Genomic DNA, 26,130 nt, shown 5'->3' with positions numbered 1-26,130 from the left:
TAGCTCTCCATTCGTTAGTGTGAGCACGCTCTAGGGTTTGAGTCTTTCAAGCCACTTCTCTCCTAGCCAATTAGGTGGCTAATTAGTATTAGGTCTCAATATTGTGTGTAGGCACACTCCATTCACCCTCTTCTATGCTAGTTGATACAAGCCCCATCCTTGCTTGATTTTGACTGCTACTCATACCTTTTGCATCACATTTAGGTGTAGGAATAAAAATTAGGTGATTGTGTGTGTGTGTGTGTGTGTGTGTGTGTGTGTGTGTGTGTGTGTGTGTGTGTGTGTTACAGTATTAAATTAAATACATATACACAAAGGGACATGACGTTCTAAAGACAACTGGCTTTGGATGACTAGGCAAGGATTTGTATAGAAATGAATGAGCCTGTAATTCATTAATGTACAACATAATTAGAATGAGGTATCATTCTAATGATTTTATACAAAAGCAGCAAAACTGTTGAGTTCATCGCGATGGAATCCTCAAGGGTCTTCAGGGTCGGACTGCAACATGATAAACCTTTTTAAGTCAAGATAGAATTCTCACCTGCATCCATATAGTCAAGACAACAAATTTGGTATACTTTGCTATGTATGGCAGGCTTCAAAGACCCTATCAATTGTTATTTGTCCACCGTAAAAATTATTATACTAGCTATCGTCCTAAATGGTGCTTAAAAATATAAAAGTATAAGCAAAAAAACTTAAGTATTTCCACTTCTTTCCAGGTTGTAATGTCCAAGAAAAGACTTGCAAATTCTAAGTAGTTTATGCATGTTTTTGAAAGTATTTCTTTACAGTATTTAATTAGGAAAACCCCAGGTAATTTCCAAAATTTTCAAGTTTAAAATCTCCCTATCTAAACCACATTCACAAAGTAGCACCATATGCTCTAACCTTCTTATAAGTAACCGTTTACCGTATCAAAGAGTTCCAACCCGTCCAACCATCCCTAATTTTAATCTAAATATGTAATCACAGCTTCAAAGTGATTAGAAACGTTTTGTACAATAACAGCAGTCATGTTGTATGGCTCAAAGTCGAACCCTTCAACTAGATGAACCAAACCCTATTGTGAAAGCGAGTATTCCAAAGTCAGTAACCAATAGTATTATACCCTAGCAGCAAGAAGTAGAGACCAAAACAAATCAGGGTTAGCTTAACACTAATTTAGTAAGTTCGACAATCAGATGTCAAGACCCAAATTACTAAAAATCCATAATGCAATTCCTCGAAGTCTTAGCTTGTTTGATGAGAATAGTAGAATAACTTCATCCATGTCCAACAAAAGAGCAATGCTAGATCTAAACTAGAAGGGTAAGAAATCCAAATAACAAGTCAAAAAAGCCTGTAGTGGTCAAAAAATCCAGGCCAGCATAAAAGTGATCAAAGCCAGCAGAGTCAACACACCAAGCTAGCAAGACAGTGAACAAATCCAAGAAGGATTAGCCAAGTTTAACTCCAAATTGTCAGAATAAGCGTTATCATATAGTGGATCTTGCTAGACCTTTCAATGTAGAAATAGAAATCTCCAGTATTTTAGGTAAAAAACTAAAGGTAAAAAACCAGCAGATCAATAATTAGGTGGCGTTAAGCAAGCTTAAAAATTAATCTTCCTAACCAGCAAACCATACCCAAATACAGCCAGGTCATGAGAATAGAATCGAGTCCCAAACAAAAGACCAGTAACAATCGGAGAACAAGATTAAAAGACCAACAAATAAGTCATGTAACAAATCTCTAATCAAGACCACCACTATCAGAAATCACCCGCTATTGAAAGATCAAATCCCAATAAGCCACTATCATACCTTAAAACCCTTTAAATATCAAACCCCAGCTAGGGAGAGAGATCTTTATGTGTGAACTAGGCTCACACCTTAGTATTGAAGCATTAGTTAAAGTAATATCCCAACCCATACCCGGTAGAGAATGCCAGCCCTATGTAGGATAACAAAAACCTAATATAGACCTCAGCAATGTCATGCCACTTGAATCATGCCCAGTTATTTGAGCAAAAGGAAAAAAATTACCACTCAATCCCAAAGTTAGGCCATACAAGAGAATCCATCAAATTCCAAGTTAGTGAATCCATAAATCTCTCAATCCAGAATTAGCAAGCCCTAGTCAATGGGTGGGCACCATGAAAACATAAGGGTCTTGTTCAAAATATCACAACTCCCATGCCAGAGTCTCATAACCCATTTTTAGTCTTTTTCATGCCAAATCCCAGGTAGTAAAGCAACAAAACCAGATAAAAAATGATATGTAGGCAAAAAAGCTACTGCTAGAATCCACCATCTTCTTCTCCGTAAGCACCCACAATAAGCAACCAAAACCCTTAGTGAAAGCATAAGGTAATACAAAGATTGCATAGCTTAGATCAATACATCAAAAGTACCATTCTCTCATAATTTCTAAAGCTCAGTAAAGTGAACAGGCCAAGAGTCAAGCAAAACAGATAACAGTCTTATTAGTCAAATGACCATCAATAGTGAGAAAAAAACCCATCCTATTTTGTGCCCAAGTCTTTCCATTATGTATATTCATTGTCCTTGACAATTTTAACCAGTATGTTACTTAAATTGAAAACCAGAGATCACACATGAGGAGCCTAGGTGTGCTAAGAGAATATAGCAGATCTCCCCCCCCCTTTTTTCTAAAACCACGTGTCCATCATTTCTACCACTATAGTAAAGAGATTAAATCAAATGACAAACAAATAATCAGGGTATTCTCTTCAAAATGTTATCCGAATGAAACATATTCACAACCAAAATAGAATTTGCACATCTTCCCTATTAGTGAGTAAGTTATTTCACTATGCAACAAAACTTCAACCAATCCTTCCTTTATGTAGACAAAAAGGAAACAGACCAAGTCTGCTAAGCAAAATCCAATGGACAGTAAAATACTGCACCTATGAAGCATAAGCCTTCCCACTAATCATCCAGGTAGCATAAGTAGATTAATGCAGAGCAAAGACTTTTTCCAACCTCTCTCTCTCTCTTTTGAAACAAACTAAACCCAAGTGTAAGTGAGGGAGCATAAATCCCTCACCTGTATAAGTAGCATGTTGATATGTAGTGTTGTAGCCCAGAGAGTAGCTTCGTTACCCAATATTGTCCCATCAGCTTGCCAGGTTACTAGAGGGTAAGAGGAGGAGTTACACAACTGAATGATGTCAAGAAATGGATGGGCCAAATGCCGTGCCTAGTCGCCCACCATCAAGCGAAGCATCAGATAAAGATGTGTACATTGTGAAGCAACATGAGTGAAAGGGGAAAGGGACCCGTTGCGACATAGGCAGAGTGCATTAACCTCGCATTAGAGAGGGCACCAGATACACGGCAGAAGGAAACATAATGGAGAAGGGGAATAACCCTTCATTCATGCACCCTTTATGGGTTAAGCCGTTAAGGGATTCCTCGCATCGAGCCTTGCTTACTAAAAAAGTGGTCACACTAAGCGATGCTCACAAGGATAGCAATAATAAATATCTAGGATCCATCCAATCACCCAATGAGGTAGTTACAAGGTATAATCTTAAGGTGGACCCCCTCAAGTACATATTATTACTAGCAAGATTTAGTATAAGCACAAAAATTTATAGTAGCCCTCATAATTATATCCTTAAATGGTAAGGAATCATGGTGAAAAACATCTACCTCTTTTATTTATCAACTTCAATATAGCATGAGACAAAATCACCCATGGAGGGAGAGTGACTATCCAAGGTAATTACCTATTAGATAACACAACCATCAACTACAACAATAGCTTAAGTATAAGTTTCATTGTAGCTAGATGCATCAATCACTATCAAATAAAGCTAATCAAGTGTTTGTGTGTGTGTGTGTGTGTGTGTGTGTGTGTGTGTGTGTGTGTGTGTGTGTGTGTGTGTGTGTGTGTGTGTGTGTGTGTGCGTGTGTGTGTGTGCACGCGCATGCGCCCACCCATACCCAGGCACCATACTCAATGTTAAGGCAGTATGACCATTGAGTATGGGCCTACTGCCTCATCAAGTTGATGAGAGTAATATAGAATAACAATGCTGGATCTAAACTAGAAGGGTAAGGAATTCAAATAACAAGTCAAAAAAGCCTTTAGTGGTCAAAAAATCCAGGCCAGCATAAAAGTGATCAAAGCTAGCAAAGTCAGCACACCAAGCCAACAAGACAGTGGACCTTCCAAACCTATCAATGTAGAAATGAAAATATTCAGTATTATAGGTCAAAAATCAACATATCAATAAGTAGGTCCCTGACAATCATATTCTTAAGCGGTAAGGAATCATGGTGAAAAACATCTGCCTCTTATATTTATCAGCTTTAATATAACATGAGCCAAAATCACCCATGGAGGGAGAATGACTATCCGAGGTAATTATCCACTAGATAACACAGCCATCAACTACAACAATAGCTTAAGTATAAGTGTCACTATAGCTAGATGCATCAATCACTATCAGATAAAGCTAATTAAGTGTGTGTGTGTGTGTGTGTGTGTGTGTGTGTGTGTGTGTGTGTGTGTGTGTGTGTGTGTGTGTGTGTGTGTGTGTGTGTGTGTGTGTAGTTGGATGAAGTAGTCCAAGTTAATGCAGTGACCAAGTGTGTGTGTGTGTGTGTGTGTGTGTGTGTGTGTGTGTGTGTGATTGAGTGATTAGTTTATCATGTGTATGAGTGATGGAGCCATTTCAATTCATATGCTAAAGAATTAGTTGTGTGTGAAGAATACCCTTGTGTAGGGCTTCCAAATGATCCCATTTATGCTTGATTTGGAGCTCAGTCAAGCTCATATGCTCTTGGCTAGCTGATGTACAAAAGTTATTATTTACAGAAGCCACTCCTTTGACAAGAAAATGGCATTGGCACCATGGTCTAGGGGAATCACCATGTTGTTGGCTTGCCATGAGGTTGTGGGTTCAACCCAACCTAATTTTAGAATGGGGGATGTGGGCATACCCGATTTCAGAATTCAACTTCGTTTGATGATGTTGACAGGTTCGTTAGCAATCCATCATGCATGCGATCATCTTTTTCTATGCCAAGTTGGATTCCAAAATTCACTCCAAATTCATTGGATAGACCTTTCAGGTCCGCAAGGGGAGGATCTCACGCTCGAAAATATTGCAAAGAATCAGATCTCCTAAAGGAGCTTCCCACAATCCAAAAGTCCCTTTGGCCTTGCTCACTTAAAGCCCGTTCTCACACTCTGTAGTAGCCCAAAAACTTCAGGTCAAGTACCAAAGATCAAATGAATCTCAAAGAAGATGTATGCCATGATAGAAAAGTACGAAAGCACAACAAACATGGACACACACATAATGTGCATCATTATTGATATGTATATGCACCACACACATGAAAGTGGGTTTTAGACATTGACTATACATCATGTATATGGTAAGACTGCCCATAGATAAGCACACACACAAGACAAGCACTACACTTTTTATGTATGTGTGCTTTGCACCATTGGTCAAGAAGGCCGCATTCTCTACAAATCGGACCAATGAAGATATGATGACAACACATGAAAATAAAGAAGAAAACAACAACATAAAGATGACAACTTATTAATCCAACAAAATAAAGATGAAGATAACGACCAACAACAACAACAAAGACATTTATAGACAAATTTTGGAGGGGGTACACATGATTACTTCTTCACACAAAATGAATAAATGAAATTTCTTGTACTCTAGGACTATTAGTGAACCTACACTTCACCCTCCATTGCCTAACGCTAATCATTGGTGATTAGGGAGTATGCTTCCGATTCAACTAACCCATCAAGCATAGCTCCAACATACTGTTAGCTGTCAAAATACATGCTTCTCTAGATGCATTTTGATCCTCAATATAGCCTTGTTTCATACAAAGAGAGAAGTGATGTCGCTACTCTTAGTGACTTGCTTTCAATGTAATCTTTCCCAACATTTGGATCCTTGGTTACTCCCTTGCTCTTACAATGGGAAATAAACCCTTACATTTGATCTTAGTAGTGGCTTAGATACTAATTTGTTTTTGCTTAGCATATGCTCATACTGACTTGTTTTCAATGTAATCTTGCTTGGAAATAGGATCCATGGTTAGAGTGGTCAATTTGTATTGAATTAGCTTGCAAATTATCATGTTAATGAGAAATATTTTCAAGTAATATATTGCTCGCTTCACTTTTTTTTAGATGTATGACTTTGTGAATGGCACATGCATTTAATGTAGGTACTCGATACATCATGGCAATCAAAGTCACAAAATTAGAGAGTCAATTTATAGAGGAGTTCATTTGCATGCAGCTCCATTTTGCTCAAGCCGACAATCTCCAATGCTCATTCAAAGCCTTTGGATTCAAGCCCTTTGTTGACGCTTTATGTAATGATACCTACAATGCTTTGGCTCAAAAAAATGACAAAGCATGCGGTGGCATAAATATTTTGAAAGAAGGTTTGCTGGCTATGAAAATTTTGGGACAAGTAGTGAGGGCTGCGCTGAGAATCTTGATCCATCAGTGAAGACTTGAATAGGATTTATGGATCTCATAAAGCTGGTTGAAAATCTTTATGAAAATTAGAAGAAGAAGGGAGGGCATCCAAAAACTAATGATGAGCCCCATGCTAGTGGAGAGGCACAAGAACCAATGGTGGGAGCATTCCCTACTCCAATCACAACTAGATACAGGTAGCATTGTGCCTTGTGTGCTCCGTATTTTGCACTATACATGCATCTAGTTCTTTGAAATTGCCAATGTGAGACACTCAAAGGGAAATCTAAGTTGATGCTACTAAACGTATGGCCTACTATGAGGGAAATGTTGTGCATGCCACAAATGAAGGCAACATTTCACAAGTACGGATTTTCCCTTATCCTTCACACTGGTCAATTTTTGATATTTCACTTTTCGAATGGAAGCACCCTTGACGGCCAAGTTGAGAGATTGAGCAAGGAGGGAACGAACTTTTTGTATAGCAAGGCCATTAAAGATGTCAAGGGAAACATTGATCATATACAATCCAACATATGGAGCATCGTCTATGGATTGCTGCACATTATCACGTTTTTGCATGCCCACCTTTGTACACATAATGACATCCATGTCAATAACATCATGCTTCACTTTGGATGGCATGGTGTTGGAGATGGTAAAATGCAAACACACCCAGAAACACACGTATAGCCCAAGATATTCACAACACCCCAATCCTCTCAGTAACACCTCTGGAACGACACAGTTTTCACAACGTACACCTTATGTTGTGCACACAAATAAGTGTATATACATCTTAAGGAATAAACGCGTACACAATAATCCCAACACTTCAATCGCAAACACCACCGTTCCACAACACATCTCTCCCTCTCTACACCACCAAACACGGCCCAAAACTTACACACACACCGTCACTGACACCAAAGCGCAGAAACAATGGAGAAGACAAAAGGAGGGCAGGAAGATTGACAATAAGAAGCAATTGGCACTTGATTTCTCAACAAAAGGATGTCTGTAATGCTTCTTTTGTTCTCCCTTCAAGCTTATGCAGTTGCTATCCCAAAATGGCAAAGGGGGCCCCTTATAGGAGGTAAAAATTTCCTTTTTTAGTGCACTTCTTCTCCTTCGAACACTCGTCCAATTCTCTGCCTGCTTGCACATGAACCACTGATTTTAAACCCTTGCTTTACTTATCGTCGCACACGGGTAAGACCTCCTATCTTATGGTGACTTGGGGCCCAAGTAAATGACCAAATTCCTCCAATAAAAACGGGAGGGGCCCGCAAGCACCCCCCCTCAGGGGGTTCACCTCTTAGACATGTAAGTTACCACGTGAGTTCAAATGGATGGGTTTTTTAATTGCCAAATTTTTATAATTTTAATAGGATCATATTAACAAAAGGGATTTTTTAATTGATTTCAGAGAAAAACTTGTACGTTTTTGAAGAAAAAGGGGTCATTTTATTACCTTAAGCATGTAAGTAAAGGAGTTATATTTAATATCCTTTGAACGCACGTTATATGAATAGTTTCTTAAAGGTGCACTCCCCATACAAATACACCCTTGAGGGCGCCACCAAATCACCATCTCTTAGCTAGCAGCACCGACGGCGGCAGCCACCAATGCCAAGTCCAACACGCACAACGGTAGGCCCACCTAGGAACACTTGTGAATAACGCCTATGGGCTCGCCCATAGGAGGGAGATCTTCTTTGGAGCTCCCTCTCCTCTCCTCTCCTTGGTACACAAATGAAGATTCAAGCTATGATATACATATCATGAGGTTCAAAGACCTTGTACCACACGTGGGATCACTAGTTGTGCCACATGGCGGCCTGTGAGAGCCACACCTCCCAAGCTTTAAAAATAAACCCCACAAAATGTTTTAAAAAACTTCCCCTTGCACCACCTTTGATCCCTTCTCCTTCACTGCTCAATCATCCAAATGACACCCAACGAAAATATACTTGAAGCTTGGACTCTTTGCTATGACTTGCCTGACTATCACCGCATGTCGACCTCATTGAGACCCCGAACGAGGTGCCCCAACTTGGCAAAAAATTATCTGGTCCTATCTCTTGGACAACTGCTCCCAACTTTGACTAGGTGTATCTCGGTGCCCACAACTCCAATTGATGAGTTTTCACTTCCCATAGGCTTCACATGTTTTACACTACCTCTGCAAACCCTAGAAAGCTCAAAAAAATCCTCGATGGCATGCTTACCGATGCAACCAAACTGGCTCAAACCTAGCCCCCTGTAAAACTTTAATTGCCGATAACTTGGCCATTTGAATTGAGATTTCCAATCCAAAAAGAAAAACATGCACCATAAGTCAATCATATTAGGACCATGCACTCACATTTTCTTTGACCAACCATCTGCAACGGTCCAACCCGATGGGATATGCAAACCTCTTTTACCTTCAAGCCGCCATAACTTGCACTTTGTAGCTTTGATTGATGAGCCGTTTGGAACAACTCAGGGAGCACTTCAAGGACCGCCTATGGGACTTCCAATTTTTCACTTTGAACACTTTGAAAAGCCACCTTTGTTAGGTACCTCAGCAAGGTACCTTGGCCCAAAAAACTTTATAAAGCATATACACCTACTACCCTTTGCCTGCCTTGACTCTCCTCAACATATACCCATAAGCACACATACCTCTGATTTGCACACTTTATAGCATTAACCAACTTTAGTTGCACCATCATTGCGAAACCCCCTTGCTGAACATTTATGTCCAACCAAAAACATATTTATCAAGCTTTGGAAACTACAAAACTAGGAAACACTATGAGCAAAACAAAAAAACCCTACTATATGTACAAAATACTATTCTTGGTGTAGATAACTCCTATTTAGGTGGGCTGTCCAACCCTCTCAATTAACACTTGATGCATCCCATTCTATTGGTGAAGAAAAAGAATGGTATTATGTGCATGTGCATAGATTATCGTGGTTTGAACACAGCTATCAAGAATAAATATATGTTGCCACGGATGGATGAGTTGTTTCATAAACTCGCACATGCCCGTATTTTTACAAAAATAGATATGTAGGTCAGAGTATCAAGTAAGAATCAAGCTTGGTTGATATACCTAAAACTGCTTTTGAAACATAATTTTGACATTATGAATTTTTTGTTTAACCAACGTGTCAACTTCTTTCATGACATTCATGGATAGTGTCTTGAAACCATAGCTGGGTAAGTTTTTCATTGTTTTTCTTGATGAAATCCTAGCATATAGTGCATCTAAGGAAGAGCACTTACATCATATGAACTAGGGTTTGATCTTCTTAGGCAACACAAATTATATGCTAAAGAATCCAAGTGTGGAGATTGAAACTAGTGACAATATTTTGCTTCAACCTTAGTGTCTACTAAGCACGTGTTACTAGTGCAAAGTTGCTAAGCTCCTCCCTTCATGCTCAACCTTTGTTTAGTTTGCTAATTTCTAGGGTAGAGGAGCCATTAAAAGGACGGGCCCCAAAATAGAAACAAGGTTTGAAAAAAATCATCGTATCTTGTCTATTATTTGCATACTTGATGAGATATACATACACTTTGTACTCAAAGAGTTTCACATCATCTATCTTTCGACATGATTTTGATTCAAAGACATGGAGTATCAAAGGAGATTGAACTAAGAAGATTTGAATTTCTTTAAATTGGCATATACAATTTGAGCGTCTCTAAGCTAGCTCCTCTACCCTACTACATGTTAGATGTAGTAGGGTACATTGCTAAATCCTGTTGGATGATTCTTACAAGCAAAGAAATCTCTTAAAAGTGTGTCCTTGTGGGGTAGTTGCACCCATGGAGTGGAGGAGCCCCTCAAGTTATTCCTTGTTCATTGAACTCAGGAATCAAAATTATCACTTAATTGATTCAGTTACAAACTAAAATCAAGTCAATATATATTGTTTCATTCAAATCATCACGTTTAAGGCTCGTGATACTTTTCAAAGGTGCCTGTAAGGAAGGAATCTTAGCTTTGAAAGATTGCTTTGTCGATTTGTCAAATGGGCCCATACTAAAGGGAAGGAATAGAGATTAGCTTTTTGGGTTTCATTGGGGGTTGACAAAGAGAATTAAACGGATGAATGCTTAGATTATGGGGTATGTTAAACAAAGTAGATTTTGAGAATCTCATAGACATGAGCATAAGCACCCACACTCATGACAATGGAAACACCTCATTAGCATCAAACAAAACACACAGGGATAAATCCTCGGACACATGTATACACATATGGGCGATGATAAATTTCGAGCGTTGCTGCCTATGTGGCAGCAGCCACTGCCTTTGAAAAGCTCAGCATTTTTTAGATCAACGGCGATTGCTAGTGCCACATAGGGCACTAGCGCTCGAAATTTAACCGCAAAATACACATATTAATGTCACTTGCACGCATGAGAGCACAAACTAACTAACTAAAACTCTCTCTCTCTCTCTTTGTGTGTGCGCGCGCGTGTGTGTCTATGTGTGTATCTAGGTATAATATGACATTGCTTTTGGAAGTTGGATCGACTCTCCGAACGATTTTTTGTGAGCAATCGATGGCTTTGGCTTTAGTATGAACACCTACAAAGTTCTTGATGACATGCTTGCGCTACAACATGTCAATTCACCATAGATAAGAAGTACCTCTTTTTGTCTCGGTTTTTTTATGTCCATTGAAAGGAGAAACATTGATCCAAATCACTTTATGTTTCCAAAGAATTATAAAAAAATGTTGGCATGGATGGTGGATTTCATTATCCAAAAGATAGTGGGGTTTTTCTATGGAAAGAAAGCCCCCACCAAATTGGTAGTCCATCGACACATGTCACGGAGAGAGCGCAGTTGCTTCCACCTCAAAAGCACTAGTGGGCTTAAGCATAATAATTGGATATGCCTTTCCTTTATAATCTCTTGGGTTTTCTGTCTTTTCCTTTCCTTTTCGAGAAAAGGAGAAAAGGAATAGACAAACCAAAGAAAAACAGAGAATTTTTCCAAGAGAGTCTTAGTTTGATCACTCATGAGCATACTCCTTCAATAGGCCTTTATGATTGTTTCCTTGAATAATAGGCCTTTAGGATTGTTTTAGAAAAGTTGATTGTGTGCTAGTAGTATATGTCTATAGTCAATTGGCTACAAGAGATTCAATAATTCAAGGTAGAACTGAGGCATGCAATGGTCAGAGGTGGGTTGATAGCATGATTATGGCTATATATTATGGGTTTAGAAGCAATTGTTTGCAAGTAAAAGGAGTTCACAGTAGTGGCCATATTGTCCATTGAAACTATAGAAAGTTTGACCTTTAGAAATCCTTCATTTATAAAAGGAAGCAAGGTAGACAGCATAAAGAACAGCATAAAGAAAAATCCAAGAGGGCAATCTCTGAAGAAGGGGATGGAACTTAGCTCTGCAAAATTCAGTAGTATTCTTTGATATCTATACTATTGGAAGGAGCTTCTATGATGGGCTTGTATTAGCAACCCCTTTGGTGAATTATGGGTGTTTTTAATGTTAATGTTACTGTACTCATGGACTAATTAACCCAAGTTACTTATCAAGCTAGCTATTGATCACTAACACACATTACTTACATCTCTAGACATAAACTCATTAGCCACTTCCCTTGTCGCTAGAGTTACGAGATGAGCTTGAGCGCAGATAAGCAGCAAAGTGCAAATGGAGTTGCAGGTACTCAAGAAGCAGACGAGTCCGGCCAATCGAGTGAGAGGAGGCAGCAACCTATTGGTGGTTGGAGGGCAGCTGGCCTAATCTTAGGTGGGTGGATGGGTGTGTTTGAGAGAGAGAGAGAGAGAGCACAAGAAGATTTAGAAATGTTCTCATGTAGGAAAATGGAGTCTTTTTCAGTGTTTTTCATACAATGCATAACATCATGAGCTTTTGCGAGAGAGGCACCGCATACCTAGCTAGGTATGATTGGGGGTAGGGGACCGCCGGCCCGGCGGTCCCCTGCCCTCAATCGTACCTAGCTAGGTATGCGGTACTTCCCTCCGAGAAGCTCATGATGTTGAAGTGAATTATTGTGAGAATCTGTCCAAAACTTCTTGTGGCGGGAGAGAGAGAGAGAGAGAGAGAGAGAGAGAGACTCTAATATATCTGTGTGCATGTATGGCAGCTATGGAGTTCTGTGAAAGGCTGGCATTCTTTGGTATTGGCTTGAACTTGGTCACTTATTTGCATGACCACATGCATCTCCCCATCCCAAGGTCAGCCAACATTGTGACCAACTTCATGGGAGCCTCTTACTTGACGTGCCTTGTTGGGGGCTTCATTGCGGATACCTGTCTTGGCAGATATTGGACGACAGTCCTTGGATGCTTCATCCAATTTCTTGTAAGCTCTACTCCCTCTTAAGGTTCAAGGACTGCAAATGGTGGATGATGATGATGAAGTGTGGGTGTGTGGGTTTAACAGGGAATGGTGCTCATAACGCTGACGTCGATGCTGCGGGGATGGAAGCCGGATGCCTGCGATACGTCGCAGGCATTAAGGGGAAACTATATTTGCAAGGAAGCAAGCGGGAGGCAGCTGGGAGTGCTGTACATGGCGCTGGCCATGATCGCGTGTGGGGCCGGAGGAACCAAGTCCAGCGTGTCGGGGCTCGGTGCGGACCAGTTCCAAGACGAGGGTAGCAGGGAGATGCAGTCCTACTTCAATTGGTTCGGGACCAGCGTGTCTGGCGGCGGTGTGCTGGCCGTCACGCTGCTTGTCTACCTCCAGGACCATGCGGGCCGCTCGGTGGGCTATGGCGCCTCTGCGGCCTGCATGGGCGTCGGACTGCTGCTGCTACTGGCGGGCTCCCCTCTCTTTCGCTCCAAACCCCCCTCTGGCAGCGCCTTCACCCTCATCGCCCACGTCCTCGTCGCTGCCTTCCGCAACCGTCACCTCCCCTCGTCTCCCCCTTCTTCCTCCCGGGATTTCTCGTAAGTCGGACATTCCTTTCATAATTCGTGTGTGTGTGTGTGTGTTTTTGTTTTCTTTGGAACCATCTTGTCTCTTTTTTTTTTCTTTTTTTTGGCGGGAGGGGGGGGGGGAGAGAGAGAATTTTAACGTCGTAGGAAACTATCCCAAGAGACCCCAAAAATATATCCGACGAGAAGAGTTGACCTCAAGACCTGTTATTCAAGAGGGAAATGGAGTAACCCATCTATCACACTTGGGTGATAAAAAAGTTATATCGTTTTTGTCTTTTTATTAGCACAAACACACACCCACACACACACACATTTCATAAATTACTTGTTTGTGTGTGTGTGTGAGAGAGAGAGAGAGAGAGAGAGAGAGAGAGAGAAGTTTACACATTCTAGGAACAATCCCAAAAGACCTCAAAAGATCTATCCAATGAGTCTTGAATTCAAGGCCTCTTATTTAAGAAAGAGTTGTTCACCATGGACCCAATCAAGCTTGTTATTGTGGTCGTCTTAATAATGTCAGTCATGGTATGACAACAGACCCCAGGCAATTGGGTGGGTCAGGGTATTGGCTCTAGTGTACACTTTGTCTATGGTCTTTGGACATACCCATTGTGAGTATTTCCTATTTAGGTTAACAGATGTTAGGCGGCTTGAACAAAGACCCTAAACGAGGTGAGCCATGTAAGTCAATCACAAATGAAGGTAATCTCTACATATTTGTTAGCTAGACTGCCTACAAGAAGACCACACAAATTCAAATGCCTTTATTTAAGGACAATGCTGGGCCGCGAGCATATCCTTAGATGACGCTCACTGTGTCAACTTCCTAAACCATATTAATAATCCTCCAATGCCCAACTTTGTTGACATGATCTGAGACACATGATGCAAAGCAACTATGTGACAAAAGGACTTATATTACAGCCTTTAACCAATGGGAGGAAATACCATTGCTATGACTAGGCCATGACAGTTTTAGATTCACTAGCTTTTTTTGTGTGATTAAATTGCAAATGCTTTCATTATTGTTAAAAATATTCCTTTGAATATTGCTTAACTCAGACTTTGGGTAAGTTTATGAAGACTCTTCTTTATTGGTGTATACAAGAGCTTCTACTTGAATGTAAGCGAGCACTACAAGAGGTTGTGTGCTCTTATGACGTTGTTAGCGACGGAAATACATTGGGTTTTTATAACCTCCGGCGTCGCTAAAACCGTCGCTAATAGCGTCGCTACGAGAGCGTCGCTATATGCGTCGTTATATAGAGACGCTCGCTATATGCGTCGTTATATAGAGACGTTCATAGCGATGGTTATAGGGACGTTTACACAGAAGTCTATAGCGACGCTTATAGCGACGCTCCAGAGCCATAAATAGTGACGGTTATAGCGACGCCCGAGAGAAATTTTTTTTGGTGACAGGGCATTGAATGCCCTGCCACCCATCAACCATATTGTACTTGATTCACTTTTAAAAAAAAGTGCAAGGGTAGATAATAGACCCAAAATAGTCACCCACAAGACGCATTGTTTGCAAAATTGACAAGCGTAAAATTGACAATTGTACACATCATAGGCAAAATGAATTGATTGGCAAATGTAATAATGACAATTGTTATACAATATCATAGGCATAAAGAATTGATTGGCAAAATGAACTGCGGTGACAAATGTAATAATATACATGGTTAAAAAAAACGTATAAAATCCGTCTCATGATACATAAGCTATGAAAAACCCTAAACTAATGCTATCTAGCTACGACTAAACTGACGTCGTCTAGTCAGACGTCTCATCGCGTCCAAGCGGCGTATCTGTCGGATTCTGCAAAAAAAGACAATAAGACAGCTTTCAGTAAGTATAAACATATAACGACATTTATAAAACAATACAAAAAATTGAAAAGAGTAAACCCTAATACTAACCATGCCGCCGCGAGAACTGAGAATGTCCATCAGGGCGTTTAAGCCCTTCCTGCCTGCGTACTCGCGCTCGTACGGTGTGGGATCACGTCCTGTCATCGACCACTGTCAAAACATACAAAGATTTCATTATGTTAGAATTAAAAAACTCATAAACCCTAAACTATCGAACATAAAGAGCAATGCGAAACACTTACAAAATCGGCCTCAAATGATTCCCATCCACCGCTCCCCAAGTGGTGCGAGCTCCCTGCCTCTACTCGCGCTCTGGCTGCATCCTTTTGTTGCTTCCACTTGTCGGGATTCTCGCGCGCTGCTTTCTTCGCATTCTTCCAATCTTCTTTGGCCAGCCAATCTGGCCTGTTCCACCCATGCTTGATTGCTTTTTGCACTTCGGAACGCTTGTGTTTGCAGTATTCGCGCATTCAAATCTTCATCAGGTCTTCATTGAAGCGCTGATCCCGTGTTGGAACGGGAAACTCATCATGAAGTATGCTAATGACTCTGTCTTTTAAATCACTTGGTACTTCACTCCATTTGTTTAGTATGTAGTGTCTAAACAGCTGAGAGCAAAGACCACGCATGCGCGAGATCACCTTCTTGCCGTCATCATCCATGATGATGCCGCCGCTGAAGTCGACGGAGTAAGGCAAGCCCTCTGGCCGGTGACGCGTGAACCTGTGTGTCCCGACAGGGGTCTCTAGCGGCGTGTCGATGGGGGTACGGACGTCAGGTGTCTCCACCGGCGTCTGGGCCCCGAAGCGAGGAGTGTCGAGTGGGGTGGCTCCTGGCGGAGTAGGTAGAGGTGTGTAGCTGCTAGGAACAGTCAGCCGCGCAAAACCTGGCGTAGATGGCGATGCTGTGGCTGGTGTGGGGGCGGGCAAAGAAGGGGAGGGTAAAGAGCCTCGTCGAACACGAGGCGGTGTGGAGGCATCGGCGGCAGAATCCCCACAACAACTGCCACTGCCACCACTAGAGCGCCGGTGTCTAGACGAGTGTGAAGATCGTCTCGTCGACACCAAAGCTTCGGAGCGCGCCGAATGCTCCGAAAGAGAGGGAGATGCGAATGGAGTAGAAACGCGCGATGATGCGCCAGAGCGATGAAGCTCCACGTACCACTGTCTCTGCTGCGGTGACAAAGAAGAAATAAACTCCTCATCATCCATACCTGCATTAAACACACGAATATTTAAACTTAATATTGAATGAATAGAGTAGACAATGACGCAAAGACCATTAAATACAATGACGTAATGACGCATATAAATACAATGACGCAATGAATTGAGTGATAGAAGAGGCAAGTCGAAAACTCAGAATTTTCAATCAAAAGATGTGAGCGCGAGTAGAAAAGAGTGTTATACACCATGGAAGGTACTTAGAGAGCCAGAGCTTTTACAACACGGAGCAAAATTGTTCAAATACAATATTTGTGGCTTTAAAAGATCTCTCTCTCATCCTCGCATAACTCAGCATAACTTCCTATATCTATATAGAGCTCTCCGTTTAAACACATATCCTCTGTTTCATTTTGTAGCTCCTCTGCATGCACCCCATATAGAGTAGTAGCATCTTGATGCTCGTCTGGCACCACCGCAGCGGCTTTTGATTGAGCATCTTCTCTGATCTCCTCCATTGATGTCGTTGTGATTGGCACATGGTAGCCTTCATACGTCCTTGCACTACGAGGGGTTACCTCTATGACGTACCACCAGTTTGATGTAGACTTTGTAGGATGAAATATTACCTGCCAGAGCCACATAACTTACATGAGAGCTTTCAAGCACATAACTTGTAAAAGGGGGATGTTAACTATTTACATACTTACTTGTTCACAATGCTCGGGTAGTACGAAAGTGTCTCTTAGGTCAGTCCATTTCTTAGTAGAATCCACCTCAAGAAAACCAGACTCTCCTCTACGCACAGTAGCGTTGCGACCCTCCATGATTATCTTGAACCATTGCATGTCGAACAAGTCGACAAAAAATCCTCTGTAATCGATCCTCAAAATCTCTTGTAGCGTGCCGAAGTAAGTGAGTTCCGCCACCACAGGATCTGCATCAGAGAAACGTCGTCGACTAGACTGTTCAAATTTTGCCATGATTCCACAATCTTGAGTAAAACGCTTTTTGTCGATCTGTTCCACCCTAAAATGTCGACCTTTACACCATGCTGCTGTGTATGACTTATACTACAACGAACAAAGATTATGAGTGGCCGTTCAAACGTTTAGAAATAAAGTCACTAGCTAGTCTTTATCAAATCCGTCTAGCCACTCTCCAATGTACACTAGGGACTCTGATACCAACCAACCTTCTGCCATGCTACCCTCCGGACGTGCCTTTTGACGCACATATCCCTTAAGCGTTTTTATGAAACGTTCTAAGAAGAACATCCATCTGGAATGAACTGTGCCAGCTATTTCCACCTCATCAACTATGTGAACAAGAAGATGCACCTGAATGGTTAGCATGGTAGTAGGAAAATGTTTCTCAAACATGCACACAAGCTCCGCAGCATTTAGTTTGGCGAATGGTATGGAGTCTACGTTGATCTCCTTTTGTGAGATCCATTGCACCAGCTTTGCAAGTTTGTAGATTGTGTTACGGATGTCGAGAGACAAACATCCCTCAATGGCAACCGGTAAAATAAACTGTAAAGTATGTGCAGCAATGATATTAAAGTCCACATTTTATGCAATGATATTAAAGTCCACTATGAACGTACCTGACACATTTTATGCCAATCGTGTAACTTCAAACCGGTAAGCTTTCCTTCTTTAGTAAAACACGTTCGGAGCGAGTGCATTACGCCAGTGGGGGTCCACAAAGATCGAATGGTCTCTTTTACTTTGCGTTCTTGGGCTCTTGTGAAAATCCATGGTGCTTTAGGGAGTTTTATTGATCCATCAGACGCTGTTTGCGGCCAATATTGCTCCATACGATCCACATTTCTAAGGTCAACTCTGGCTCCCAAAGTATCTTTCTTGCCGGTCAGATGGTCCCATAGTAGATTACCCACATTCTTGAATATGTGCATTGGATCGAGCAAGTGATTGATCATGAGTCGGGGCCAGTATGGTAACTCGTACCATAGAGATAGTCTCTTCATCCCTGGAGGCAATCCGTCATCGCACATCTCCTTCTGCTCTAACCATGCTTGTGCAGACATCCTTGGTGGCTCTCTTCCCAAAAAGCCATCGCGTAACACATGATTCTCTGGAAGATACGCTTGATGACCTTCGTAGATTTGCTTCTTCAGTGAGGGCGCCCTACGTGCATTCAGTCTAGGTCCACATGTGACACATGCTTTGTATCCGCTTGTTTGAAGCCCTGCATGTATACACATGATAATAGATCAAATATGGAAAAAAACAAGATTTACAGTGTCTGAGTGAGGAGTGTCAATAGATCACCTGAGCATTCTAATAGCCCGGGATAGTCATGCATGGTCCACATTAGAATGCCTCTGATCAAAGCATTCCGTCGTCCTGTGTGTCGGCTCATATCCACCACCTCTATGCCAATCCACAATTGTTGTAGCTCTTCCAATAGTGGACGAAGATACACATCCATATTCTCCACTTTATATCGCCCTGGCACAATCAAGCTTAGCCATAGGTGCCCCTTCTTCGTAGTCAACCACGGGGGAATGTTGTAGTTGACGATGACAACGGGCCATACACTGTAAGATGTTGATCTTTGACCAAATGGATTTATGCCATCCATAGCCAGGCCTAAGCGCAAATTTCGAGCTTCCCTGGCAAAATCCGACCATGTTCCATCTATATGTTTCCAGGCTGCGCAATCTGCAGGAATTCGTAGCACACCATCCGAGGATTTATTCTCCTCATGCCATGATGCTAGGGCGGCCATTAACTTACATTCGAAGAAATCCTTGATGCGAGGAAGCAGAGGAAAATGTCGCAAAACCTTTTGTGGAATTTTTGTCCCGTGGAGATCTACTCGATATCTTTCGGAATCACATTTCGGACACTTCTCCATGTCTATGTATTCCCCTCTGAAAAGAATGCAGACATTAGGACAAGCGTGGATAGAATTGTAATCCATCCCCAAGTTTCGCAAAATCTTTCTTGCTTCATCTCGAGAATCTGGCATCACATTGTCAGCTGGTAGTATGTGCTCTTTAAGCAATCTACACAACATAAAAATACGATACAGTCGTGTAAAAATCTATCAGATCATTATACATTTAGAGTTTTATTAAAGTAAACTAATTGTAATAGATCACCTGAAAAGCGCTGTGACGCTAGTGTCACTCCATCCAAACTTTGCCTGCATGTTGAGAAGAACCAGGAGTGCTTTCAATCTAGACATACGTGCTCCATTATACAATGGCGTATCGGCTTCACTTTTCATATCATCATAGATAAGCCTTTCTGAATCCATGATCGTCTCGATCATTTCATCAATCTCGGGCTCAAACATTGCCTCGTTGGGAATGTGCTCTGCATGATCATCCCCCGAGCTGTCAGAGGCTACATCTTGTGGCCTCACATATGCTGCTTGACCAAAGCACCTGCGAACACGTCTATTGGGTTGCAAGATTGCTGCTTGTTGGCCAGCGTCAGAGTCCGACGAGTTATAATTGGCAACAACTCGATCTATAATAGATGGATCGAACTCGCCAAATTCGCGAACGTGCTGCAAAGAAACACGTCTTGTCCGTCGCACAGCCTGCTTGCATTGATTACAAGGACATACGACCCTCGTTGAGAGATAGGTGTTTCAGTTGGACGGTCCCACATCCTCGTCACTACTCATAATGAGGATAAAAATCTTATAACCTGGACAACAAATTTAATATTCTATTGGCATTCTTCGTCTTATCTCTCTCTCTCTCTCTCTCTCTCTCTCTCTCTCTCTCTCTCTCTCTCTCTCTCTCTCTCTCTACCGCACATTCTCTAGTCATGTCCAATCCCCGCACACCTCGGTCTAGAGGTGCACGGAGATCAGAACCACCGGGTTATAATCTCGTCTTTATTGGTCAATACCTATATTTGTGGGTACAAGAAATCTACAGACCCACGTCTACATGATACTGCATGTAGTGGACAAAACCCCTTTGCCTCTTCTCTAGCTGTAGCACTTCACAGCATCTTAACATCTTTTCACAGTAGATCTTTTCACTGTTCGTCTAACTCTAAACCCTAAACCGTAAGTAATTCTTGCGTGGACTTGATCTAACGTAAATAAGTGTAAATCTTAATAAACGTAAATCTAACTAAAAATAAACCTAAATCTAATTTAACGTAAGTCTACATCTAACCTAATCTTTAACGTCTTTTGGGATAGTTTCCTACGACGTTAAAACTCTCTTCTTCTTGTGTGTGTGTGTGTGTGTGTGTGTGTGGGTAAACCTAAATAAACCTAAGTCTAATCTAATATAACATAAATCTAAATCTAACGTAAATTATGTTATATTAAAAACAAAGAACTAAACTAACAGGGATTATAAGAACCTTAAAACTGATTTAACACATAATTTTTCACATAACTCGGCAAGAGTTGGCATTCTCATCACTAAAGATGTGAGAGTTAACTTCCGGCGGTGACGTTGCCTCATCTCCATCCACATCTGACGACAGCAATTGGCCCTTTGGACCGTTCTTGCTCTTGTTACTAACTTTGAAGTTGTTGTTGAATGACTAGAGGTTGTCTAGATGGTCATTGTCGGGGATGTAGTGACTCTTGCCGCCCTGAAGATCCACCTTCTTCCCTATCTTCTGAAGACATTTCACCAGTACTTTTGGATCGACGGAGCCCACCATGAGTGAAGGCAGCAATACCCTATATTCCATTGAGGGCTTTCTTCACCCGCTTCATGCAGGCATCGCAGTCTATGGAGACCTAAATCTAATCTAATATAACATAAATCTAAATCTAGCGTAAATAAACGTAAATCTAACTAAAAATAAACCTAAATCTAATCTAATTTAACTTAAATAAACCTAAATCTAATTTAACGTAAGTCTACATCTAACCTAATCTTTAACGTCTTTTAGGATAGTTTCCTACGACGTTATAACTCTCTTCTTCTTGTGTGTGTGCGCGTGTGTGGATGTGTGTGCCAATAAAAAGAGATAAATGGTATAACCTTTCTATCACCCATGCCAAGTATGATAGATTGGTTATGCCATTTCCCTCTTGAATAATAGGTCTTGAGTTCAACTCCTCGTCGGCTAGATCTTTAGGTCTTTTAATTTTAATTAGTTTCTTACGACGTTAAATTAGTTTCTCTCTCTTTCTCTCTCAATGTGTGTGCGTTTTTTTGTTTATGCATGTTTTCTCTCTCTTTTCCTCTCTCAATGTGTGTGTTTTTTGTTTATGCATGTTCTCTCTCTCTTTTCCTCTCTCAATGTGTGCGTTTTTTGTTTATGCATGCTCTCTCTCTCTTTTCCTCTCTCAATGTGTTTGTGCATTCTTTGTTTATGTATGTGTGTGTGCGTTTTTGTTTATGTTTGTACTCTTTCTCTCTCTCTCTCTCTCTCTCTCTCTCTCTCTCTCTCTCTCTCTCTCAAAAACACTATGTGTGTGTGTGTGTGTGTGTGTGTGAGAGAGAGAGAGAGAGAGAGAGAGAGAAAGAGGGGAAGGGAACATGAGAGTGAGGAGAGGGAAGGAGCATACCTGGCTCTCCTTCCTCTCCTCGTGTGTGTGTGTGTGTGTGTGTGTGTGTGTGTGTGTGTGTGTGGAGAAGAAAGAGAGAGAGGGAGAGCGTTACCTGCTCCTTGCTTGAGGGCGCCGAAAAACTCAGATCTGAGATCTGAGTTTTTGGGCGCTCTCTGTTATTTTTTTTAGCCCAGCCGGTGTCGCTATGAGCGTTGTAAATTTGCGACACTCATAGCGACGCCGGGAAAAAAAAAATTGAGCGTCGCTGTGTGAGCGTCGCTAATATGAATAGCCTCTTGTAGTGAAGTATCGGAGTAGCCATATAGGGAGTATGATAACCAATATCTAGGTGTATAGGCCAACAAACATTAGAAACCACGACGGCCATTTTATGATGATTGGGCTATACTAATTTGTAAATAATGATAATGATAAACTCATCTCCTCGGGGGGTTCACCATTCAGTACCTCCTTATATAATGTGCGTTCATAGGAAATTTAAAAAATCCTTCTTATTTTAACATGTCTGAATGAATAAAATGACCTTTTATGTTAAGAATTTTTTCAAATTTGAATATAAAACCTCCTTATTTTAATGTATCTCTGTTACATTGTTTAAAATTTTTGAATTTTAAAACCCCTCTTATCGAAGAGGTGCAGTTGGGATTTGCTCACAAATCATCAAGCACAAAAATTGCCCCTTGGGCGAAGCAACACACTTAATGATAGCACTCGCTCGACTTCCCAATTCTTGGCAAGCCCATGGGTCTCTTCACAAAGCTCTCTCTCTCTCTCTCTCTCTCTCTCTCTCTGACACACACACACACACACACACACACGTGCGCGCGCACACACAGGAAAGAGGAGTTGTATTTGTTGTACATACAAACCTCCAAGGATGCTCGTGTGAGTGGACCATTAGGATTTACTGTAAGCTAGAAGAAATCTTATGTGTGTGAGTGCTATACACCTGATGAGTGCATGATGAACCATTTACGTGATGCATAATGCCAAGTGATAAGGCCCTCGTCTAGGTTTTAAAAAAAACTCATCTCGACTTTTAGTTTTTTTCTTTCAAACTCAAAAGACAGTGAGTGTTAAATTAATCTCCTCTAGACTTTTCGTTTCCTTAATATTATTGTTCATAACATCTCTATAATGATTCAATCGTAATATATACTAGTATGACCAACGGGCCCGCCCCTCTGTCTTTCTCTCTCTCTCTCTCTCTCTCTCACAACGCGAACAGTTGCACGGAACATTGGCCTGAGGTTGGCCGGATGAAGGAGCACTCAACACGTGGCAGAGAAAGGGGCCCAGAATCCCTCCCTTCATTATAGATGTCATGGGTCATGTGTTCAAATTTCCCATTCCGTCACACTCTAGATGGACACCTTGTGCTCACTTGGTGTTCACGTTGCTCGAGAGCATCCTCCTCATGGGGTGGGTCACCCGAGGAGGAGGTTCTTAGCTGATTGCTACTCTCTCGGTCATTCCCAGCACGTGGTGCATCAATTAGGTGGCCATGGTGATACCTAAAGGTGGCTCTTTCCTAATGGTACGCGGCCCTTGCCTGACCATGTAACATGGCTAATATTTGGAAGGATAAGCACCTCTCCCGATGGACCATCTGGTGTGTCGAAAAAAAGAAGATATTATCTTTAAGATAATGTCTAAATTTTTTATTTGCCAAGTTTACTTTTGTCTGCGCATGTTCACTTTATCATGGTGCAAATTGGAGTGTTGGACAATTAAACCCATGCTAGAGCGTGGTTAGTGCATCAGCCTACCAATGCAGGGTCAACCAAGGGACGGGGAAGTCAATGCCATTGGCCTTTTGTGGGTTGTCCCTCCTCACCCGTGCAAAACTCTACCCGTCCTCTCAAGCTTCATTAAAGATCGTGTGTGATATAATATTGTGGGTATGCATGTCACCAATTATTGTTGTGACTGACAAGCTAGTACATTAAATATCTTCCTAGGTTTCTCACATAAATAATATACACTCATTAAATCACTCAAACTTGTAGGTCTTTGAATTATTATATATGATGAGCCCTCGTGGAGGACCATCAGTTTTTGTACCAATGTATGTTCTATCTTTCTGCCCCTTCCTTGGGCACCCAAATGTAATGCTTTTGGACTCTTCTAATTAATTCACAGCGCGTACTTGGTTTTTTTAAAAAAACTTGAATCGCACTACATTTTGAAAATGTTCACATATTCTTTATTTCCATAAAAGCCTCCATGGTGTGTAAGAAAACCCTACTAAATGCATCTGATGAGATATACATCTCATGTTAAAACAAGCCTCAAAGGATCAAAGGAGAAGGGAGAAAGGCATACAAATTTTTGAGTGCCTCTTTTTTAGTTTGTAGTGAGTACTTGCATTTAAAGGTCCCTATGACTTCTTTTTCAACTTTTTGTATCAAAATGGGAATGTGAGCCATCAAACATGTGACCTTTAGCTCAATGCATGAACATGTGTCAAGCTTCTTATCAAAATGTGAAATCTTGATTATAAAGAGTGATTGAATGGAAGCTAAAACCTTTTGTTAATTTGCTCACAGGTTTCTTAACAAAGCTGCACTTGCACCCCCCTTATCTAGCAACAAAACATGGGCTCTAGATCAGAGTCCATGGAAATATTGCTCCATGGAGAAGGTCAAAGACGTAAAGATGCTTATACGACTGTTTCCCATTCTTGCAACTACGATTGTATTCTGGACAGCTAATGGACAATCACTTACTTTCTCCATTGAGCAAGGTGCTACCTTGGACAGACGATTAGGGAAAAACTTTGAGATACCTCCAGCTTCATTCCCAGTGTTTTTGCAATTGGGCATGTTCTTCATGATACCGTTGTATGATCAAGTGCTGATACCTCTTGCACGGAAATGGCGAGGCAATGATTATGGCATAACAAGTTTACAACGTATAGCGATCGGCTTACTAATTTCTGCCTTTTCAATGGTTGTGGCAGCATTCGTAGAGAGGAGAAGACTCAAAGTAGCTCATGGTTTCAAAATGGCAAGGAAACTCACTGAAAGGCTTCCAATGAGCATCTTCTATCTTGCTCCTCAATTTGGATTGATAGGTATAGGAGAGGCCTTTGCATATGTTGGACAAATAGACTTTTTCTATAGAGAGTCTCCCATTGGAATGAGAAGCTTGAGTACAGGTTTATGCCTAAGCACTATTTCACTTGGTTTTTTTCTTAGTAGTGCACTAGTTAGTTGTGTCAACAGATGGACAAGGCATGGTTCTTATAATGGCTGGCTAACAAATAACCTAGATGATGGAAGACTTGATTATTTCTATTGGTTTCTTGCCATTCTGAGCTTTCTCAGTTTTTTGGCCTATCTCTTATGTGCCTATTGCCACAAATACCACCACTTAGGAGAGGACATGAGTGATGCTCATGCTTTACCAAGTGATGAGAAAATTGTACAGAACATAAAGACCATAAATTAAGGGTCGCTGACCTTGTACATTTAAGATATTTTCTCCACTAAATAATTGTTATAATTTAAAGAGTCCCCACATAATATTTGGAAGATAGTGTGTCGAAGAAAAAAATTGAGAGAGAGAGGTTGTGAGCAAAGGATAATATTCATCCAAATAATACAAGAGTCATGCATTCCGTCCTTCTTCATGATTCTAGAACAAAGTGTGAGTAGGTGTCACACGATTTTGAGGTGCTTACGTTAAAGGGAATCTAGGGAGAATACATTGTAGTAAGACTTGCAAGTTAAAGAATATGGCTAGTCAGGATGGTCACCCCGTCTGATGTATGTTTTCCTGGAAAACCACGTGCAAAGGATATGCTAGGGCTCTTTGTAACTTTGTGAGTATTAAGCAGTTCAAGCTCAACTAAGCACTTAAAATTTATTAAAAAAAAGATCAATACCAAACGTGTGCTTACCACGCTGGACTTAAAGAGCTATTAGAATAAGCATTGATAGCAAGGCACATTCCAAGTTCAAGCAACAATCACTAAGAACCTATCTTTCATCTTGGCTTTGGCTTTCCAAGCTCAGAAACCACATACAAGACACCAAGTACAACACAACGTATACAAGCAAGACAAAAAATACAACACAACGTATACAAGCAAGACAAAAGCATTGGTATCAACTTTTTTTTT

General features: G+C 41.1%; 1 protein-coding gene across 1 annotated transcript; it reads left to right on the top strand.

Moving 5' to 3' along the window:
* Positions 1-11,527: 11,527 nt before the first annotated feature.
* LOC147434804 (protein NRT1/ PTR FAMILY 6.2-like) lies at positions 11,528-25,530 on the top strand. Its single transcript, XM_086491218.1, has 4 exons — positions 11,528-12,275; positions 12,634-12,851; positions 12,933-13,441; positions 24,554-25,530. Exons 1-4 carry the CDS (start codon positions 12,143-12,145, stop codon positions 25,455-25,457), a joined length of 1,764 nt encoding a protein of 587 aa, XP_086347344.1. The 5' UTR covers positions 11,528-12,142; the 3' UTR covers positions 25,458-25,530.
* The last annotated feature ends 600 nt before the right edge of the window (positions 25,531-26,130 follow it).

This window comes from Adiantum capillus-veneris, chromosome 19 (assembly GCF_014529385.1).
Source record: "Adiantum capillus-veneris isolate H3 chromosome 19, ASM1452938v2, whole genome shotgun sequence".
NCBI lineage: Eukaryota > Viridiplantae > Streptophyta > Polypodiopsida > Polypodiales > Pteridaceae > Adiantum > Adiantum capillus-veneris.
Note: the sequence above shows the minus strand (reverse complement) of the source record. Positions and strands in the feature narration are given on the sequence as shown.

What these genes read in the sequence shown, in the direction of transcription:
- LOC147434804 (XM_086491218.1), top strand. Translation starts at nt 12,143, where the DNA reads ATGAGCTTGAGCGCAGATAAGCAGCAAAGTGCAAATGGAGTTGCAGGT. An exon ending in GATGCTTCATCCAATTTCTT is followed by an intron (nt 12,852 to 12,932) that starts GTAAGCTCTACT and finishes TGGGTTTAACAG; the next exon opens with GGAATGGTGCTCATAACGCT. An exon ending in TCTTCCTCCCGGGATTTCTC is followed by an intron (nt 13,442 to 24,553) that starts GTAAGTCGGACA and finishes ATTTGCTCACAG; the next exon opens with GTTTCTTAACAAAGCTGCAC.